Raw genomic sequence first — 6,148 nt, forward strand, 5'->3', positions numbered from 1 at the left:
GCAAAGTCAAATAATATTTTTGGAATTATCTCACAAAAATCAACAACACTGTTTTATGGGATGAATTGAATTATTTGAGTCCCTTTGACTGCAAGCTAAGCGTCACGAATATAGACATACGTAGGCCTCAAATTAAAAAACTAATTTAATAGGTTTGTAACATTACAAAAAAAATTGTGTCATTGAGTACCAATCAACAACCATAGTTAGTGATGCAGATTAGCGAACACAGATTAAATTCACAGTGAATTTGGTAGAGTTGAAAAGGCGCAAGTGTAAACATGTAGAGTTTGGCTCAATTAAAGCTTAAAAGTTAATAAAAATATTGAGGGAGAGTAATAGTTGTTCAATTAAGAATATTTTTATTGAGCCCCAAACCTAAATTTGCAAGTCGACTTTTACACTCATTGATATGGAAATTGTAGTATACTCATAATTTAGAAGTGCAGTTTAAGTTAATTACTCCAGTTTTAGAAAAGTTACAGTGGGAATTGGGATGGCCTCGCAACTCGTAGAAGTTGCCCACAATTTCACATTTCCTATTATTGCCTAATTATTAGCTAGGAGATATTTTAAATCAATTACCTCAATATTTTTAGCTGGGATAGTCAATCACAAAATTGTTGATTAAATTATACTCTCTCCATTTTTTAAAAAACAAAATTGTTAAAATAAGAAATAGACTAAAGAAAAAGTATGTTAGTGGAAAATGAGTCTCATCTTGTAGAGAGAAAGAACTTTTTTAAAATGGAGTGTTTCTATATTTTGGAAACAGAGAGTATATTATACTACCTCCATCTCTGAAAATTTGTCCCATTTTTCCATTTCCGTTCGTCCCTCAAAATTTGTCTCATTTCACTTTTACCATTTTTGGTAGTGGACCTTATATTCCACTAATTCATTCATACTCACATTTTATTATAAAACTAATATATAAAAGTATGACTCACAATCCACTAACTTTTTCAACTCACTTTCTATTACATTTCTTAAAACCCGTGCCGAGTCAAAGTGGGACAAATTTTGGGGGACGAAAGTAGTATAGTGTATAACTGTACTACTCCCTCCGTCCGCCATTAGGAGTCCCGGCTGCTTTTGCCAACTCATTTTGTGAAAATGGTAATAAAAAGTTAAAGTGGAGAATTGGTAAAGTAGGAGAGAGAATAATGATAAGAAGTCTCTTGTTATATTCTCTCTTACTTAACAATTTATCCACTTTAACTATTTATTACTATCATTTTTATAAAATGAGTGTTCAAAAGTGACCGGAACTTCTAATGACGGACGGAGAGAATATTTGTTAACTAGAAAACTTAGTTTTGACTTTTCACATACAAAATGGCGCGATGAGTTGGTAATGAATTTCCCTATAATTTGTATTTTAAATACGGACATACCTTTATGCCTTTGGGTGATGTTTATATTTGGAAACGTGGGCCTGCCTCGTTTTAGTATAAGACGGCCCAAAATCCTAACATACAACTCTTTTTAAAATATCACTCCCAAATATGACCTGTTATTTATATAGAAAAATGAAACATTCAACTGCATTTTATGTGTTACCATTAATTAATGAAATATTGTTTCTTATAATAATTCGATACAATATGTCAGTCACTTTCAAGACCATGTAAATCCATTTACCAATGACTGAAAATCAATACCAATAGATGTAGAACAAGCCTGAAAAAACACCAGCTAGCTAGTTCAAATTTGCGAGACCGAAAGATAGAAATAAATGGATCTTGAAGATTCACGCCTTCCAAATATTGTTACATTGAACTATACTACTACTATTGATTCAGATTTTAACATGTCAAATCTTTGATTTCACAAAATAATAAAAATATTGAGCAGTTAAAATAGAGCGGATTTAGATGCCAAACATTAATCCTAGGTTAATAAATAAAATGATAATCACGATTTGATCAATCCTAGATTCTACGAGGCTGAAGAGACACAGTATGTGTAGCATCGCCAATATAAAGTCCATGCTCTCCCATGGGAATCCGGCGGACGCCTCCACTATCCACCACGCTAAGATGTTTACAAATTCCGACACTCATAACAACTCGTTGCTTCCCTCCACTAGGAATGCCCATTGTTTGGAAACCAACAAGTTGCTTTTGGGGTGCCCAATCATCTCCTGGTGGAGATGCAAACATGAGCAATGTGTGGGTCCCATCTCTGGACCCCACATTCTCCACTTCCACATGGACCTTGAGTGTGAGGCTCTTGCAACTGGCATGAGCCACTCGGACTAACTTATCCGAAAACGTGGAGTTGGCTCGATGGCCGCCTCCCATTGGGACCGAGAACACTTTTGGTGCCTTGGCAATGGTGTGCTTGAAGCTCGTGTAGCTCAAACCGTGCCCATAAGGATAGACGACTGGTCCTTTGTAGAATCGATAAGTCCTTCCCGGATAGTTTTTCGAAGGGTTAGCCCTCATGTCCATTGTTGTCATAGGCAAGTTGTTGAGGTACTCTTGAGGGTACCATGTCATCGGAAGCCTCCCACCTACGAGCATTCTTTTAGATATAAAACTATACGTCTTGCCCCAAAATTAAAAAAATTATTAATATATACCCGGATTGTGCGCCCCAAAAATAACATCAGCAATCGCGGCACCTCCAGCCTGCCCTGGATAGCCAGCCCATAGAATTGCCCCAATCCGTGCATCATTTTGGGCAAATGAAACATCCACGGGCCCGCCACTCAGCAACACCAAAATGGTGGGACCCTTGGAGGCCGAGGCAACCTTAGTCACGAGCTCTTGTTGCCTCCCAGGCAGCAAGAGCCCCTCCCTATCAACAAACTCGGCCTCAATAGATTGGTCAAGTCCCATCACCAAAATAGTCGCATCTGCCTTGCTGGCCGCCTCAATCGCTCCACTAAATAAGTCGTCCTTGTCACATGCCACACCATCACAACCCTCATTGTGTACCGTCCTTGTATACTTGCGTATTCCTTGCAAAGGACTTGTATATCCACATGGAACACCTACGTTCAACCCCCAAAACCAAACCAAACAAAATAATTAAATTCAATTCCACGGTATTTTAATAACAATATAGAAAATCTCACCAGCATAATTCCCAATCATTGTCTTAGTTGCATCCGAGTTAGGTCCAATCACAGCTACAGAGCCCAACTGTTGTTGAGAGAGAGGGAGGACTGGGCCATCGTTTTTCAACAAAACGATACCCAGTCTTGCAGCTAGCAGCGCGAGCTCCTGGTGGCTCGCGCTGCAAACATCTTTAGGGCCAAGCCTGCCATAAGGCTGCGAAGACAGCCCACCGTCGAACATTCCCAGCCTCATTTGTACTGAGATGGTGTTGGTGAGCGCAACATCAACATCCGCCTCTTTCAACAGCCCTTTCGCCACCGCATTTTCCGTGTGTGTAGCAAGAAAAGGCCCACAATCCAAATCCAGACCTACATACACAAGTACTCCATTAATTACTACTACTCTACTACTATCTTCAACTTTCTTTTTCCTTCTAAATTAAATTACCTGCTTTGATGGCGGCGGCTGCGGCTTCTTCCGGCGTACTTGTGTAATGCTGAGTATTAAAGAATACTCCAACAGAATCACAATCCGAAACGATGTAGCTGATCCAAAACAAATCAAGAACATAGTAATTTTTATGGTTGAAAAAGATGAAATAAGTTTGATAAGTTGAAAAAAAGCGAACCCCTGTAAACCCCATGCGGCTCGAATAGTTTTGCGGAGAAGCTTAGGATCGGCACAAGCAGGAACGCCATTGACTTGATTGTAAGAACACATAACGCTTGCAACTTTGCCTTCTCTTACACAACTTCGAAATGGAATGTTAAATGTGTCTTCCATGTCCTGCACACTCACCAAAGCATTGAAATGGAATCGATCGACGCCATTCCAATTATCAAGATCGTAGGCGGTGTAGTGCTTGCAAGAGGCGGCGACCTTCAAGCGGTCGTTGCGGTTGTTACCTTGTAAACCTTTGACATAGCTGGCCGCGTATCTACCAGCAACGACAGGATCTTCACCGGGAGTCTCCTGTCCACGGCCCCACCTTGGATCGCGGAATATGTTTACGTTGGGGCTCCAATACGTTAGGCCCGCTTGCCCCCCGTTGTACATTGCCCGGGCCTCGTCCGACACCACCTGCATATATATGTTATTTCTCGCCCTACTTAACACAATTTTTTTCATTTTTCTTCACCCAATAAACACATATTCCACCAGTTTTAGAGAAATAAAAATAATAGTACTAATAAATACATATTCCATTATGACTCACACCACTTTTAGAAATTCTTTTCTTTTTAGTCTGTTTTCTAAAAATATGACCTTTCTATTTTAGGAAATGGACCACACAATCAACTCACACTATTTTTTCACATGATTTTTTTTACTTTATCAATTTTGCATTAAAATTTATATTGTTTTTAAAACTTTTATATTTATAAATTTTATGAGTATTAAATTTATAATAAAATGTGAATATAATGAGTAAGTTCATAATATATATATATATATATATATATATATATATATATTAAAAATAGTTAAAATGAAATATATACTTTAACTGATCTCTCAAAATGGCGATGCAAGACATTTAGATGCGACTATAATTTTGGTTCAATAACAGTAAATTAATTCTTCGCATCTCATTGGTTGCAACTTGCAGAATAAAGTTTTGTGCTTTCCACTTTTAACTGTTTTATCGAAATCTCATGCCGCTTTATTTTATCTTTCTTTTTATCTCATCAAACTATACATAAATCTAAAATGCATTCACGAGTTCATCAACTTAATTGATTAAAAATTCCTTTAAATTTATCCTCTCTTTTGACTTATGCCAAAACCTCTTTATTTCGAAACTAACTTGCCAGTGTTTCTTTTTCCCAATGACAAGATTAAAGCATATAATGACAATTTTGTAATGTGTGTACAATCTTATCTACACAACTTTTGTATGACAATAATAATACTAAATGCTATATAAGAAATATCGATCTACACTTATAATTCACTCTTAGTCAACCAAGAATGCTGTTAATCTAATTAGGACTAATAATGTTCAACTATATACTTATAAAACTTGTTCACTATAAAAATTAAAACAATAGTCCTATAACATACTAATACTACTACTATTAGATTTGAAATGGGTACACAAATGAATCCATGCAAATACTATAATTTGAATATGGTATAAACGCAACTCATTTGGTAAGGCAATAAAACGACATAAATAATTGCATGAGGGAAAAGGAATAAAAAAAAAAGTGTACCTTTCCGATCTGTTCCCATAAGGAAGTATTAAAAGAGGCTGCGGTGGTGATGACCTGCGGGAAGCTGGTGGCGCCGGGGAATTCGCCCCCGAATTTGGTCCCGGGCCCCACATTGGAGACGCCGTGAAGCCCCTCCGACCACCACTCGTACCCCGAGATCCCCAGCCTCGGCATGGCCGCGGCATTGTTCACGAGAAGCTTCACCTTCTCCTGCAATGTCAACCGTCCGATCAAATCCTCGGCTCTCTTCGCCGCCGACAAACCGGTTTTGCAAAACGGAAAGTGCTTGGTGTTGGAATTGGAAGGATCGCAGGCGAATGCCTTTCGAGTATCTGCCGCTGCGGCTTTTCTAAATATGAAAAAATAAATTAATAATAATGCAAGAGATGATATTAATCTCCTCATATTTTTTTGGAGACAATATTACTACTATATTATTAATGTTGTGTGTTGTAGAATGTGATAGTGAACTATAGGTTTTTATAGAAAGTTTATAGCTACTGAGAAATGATGATTTGCAAGATTATTTTGATATAATAATTCGACAGTTTCACCTTTTTTTCTTTTTGGGAGGTAAATTCTTTTGCAAGGATGGGAATTATCACTTTTTTCTAAAAAAACTTAGTAGTAATTTATAATTTGAGCTCTGTTTGTAGGATACATACGAATAATTTTATTTCGATCTTCAGATCATTAAAAAATGAAAAATATTAAGTGAAATAGCAAAATAAGTAGGACGAATTGAAACGGAGCTTCCATGCGTTGAAGAATAAAATCATTAAAAAAATAGTAATACTCCATAAATTCCCCCTTTTTTGGTGATTGTTAAATGTTAAGTTTCCTAATTTTAATTTAAGTGGAGTA

General features: G+C 37.2%; 1 protein-coding gene across 2 annotated transcripts; it reads right to left on the bottom strand.

Annotated features, from left to right (window-relative positions):
- Positions 1–1,727: 1,727 nt before the first annotated feature.
- LOC125203485 (probable beta-D-xylosidase 2) lies at positions 1,728–5,718 on the bottom strand. Of its 2 annotated transcripts, none has more exons than XM_048101836.1 (6): positions 5,285–5,718; positions 3,697–4,148; positions 3,516–3,613; positions 3,086–3,436; positions 2,588–3,001; positions 1,728–2,518 (listed from the first exon to the last, which is right to left on the bottom strand). In XM_048101836.1, exons 1-6 carry the CDS (start codon positions 5,687–5,689, stop codon positions 1,935–1,937), a joined length of 2,304 nt encoding a protein of 767 aa, XP_047957793.1. In that variant the 5' UTR covers positions 5,690–5,718; the 3' UTR covers positions 1,728–1,934. The 2 variants fall into 2 exon arrangements, with proteins under 2 accessions (XP_047957793.1, XP_047957794.1); XM_048101837.1 differs by lacking the exon at positions 5,285–5,718 and having other exon boundaries at positions 3,697–3,854; positions 3,974–4,381.
- Positions 5,719–6,148: the final 430 nt, after the last annotated feature.

This window comes from Salvia hispanica, chromosome 2 (genome assembly GCF_023119035.1).
Source record: "Salvia hispanica cultivar TCC Black 2014 chromosome 2, UniMelb_Shisp_WGS_1.0, whole genome shotgun sequence".
Classification (NCBI taxonomy): Eukaryota; Viridiplantae; Streptophyta; class Magnoliopsida; order Lamiales; family Lamiaceae; genus Salvia; species Salvia hispanica.

Coding starts and splice junctions, on each gene's coding strand:
- LOC125203485 (XM_048101836.1), bottom strand. CDS start 5,689: ATGAGGAGATTAATATCATCTCTTGCATTATTATTAATTTATTTTTTC. Junction 4,149..5,284: donor TATGGGAACAGATCGGAAAG/GTACACTTTTTT, acceptor ATATATATGCAG/GTGGTGTCGGACGAGGCCCG. Junction 3,614..3,696: donor GCCGCATGGGGTTTACAGGG/GTTCGCTTTTTT, acceptor GTTTTGGATCAG/CTACATCGTTTCGGATTGTG.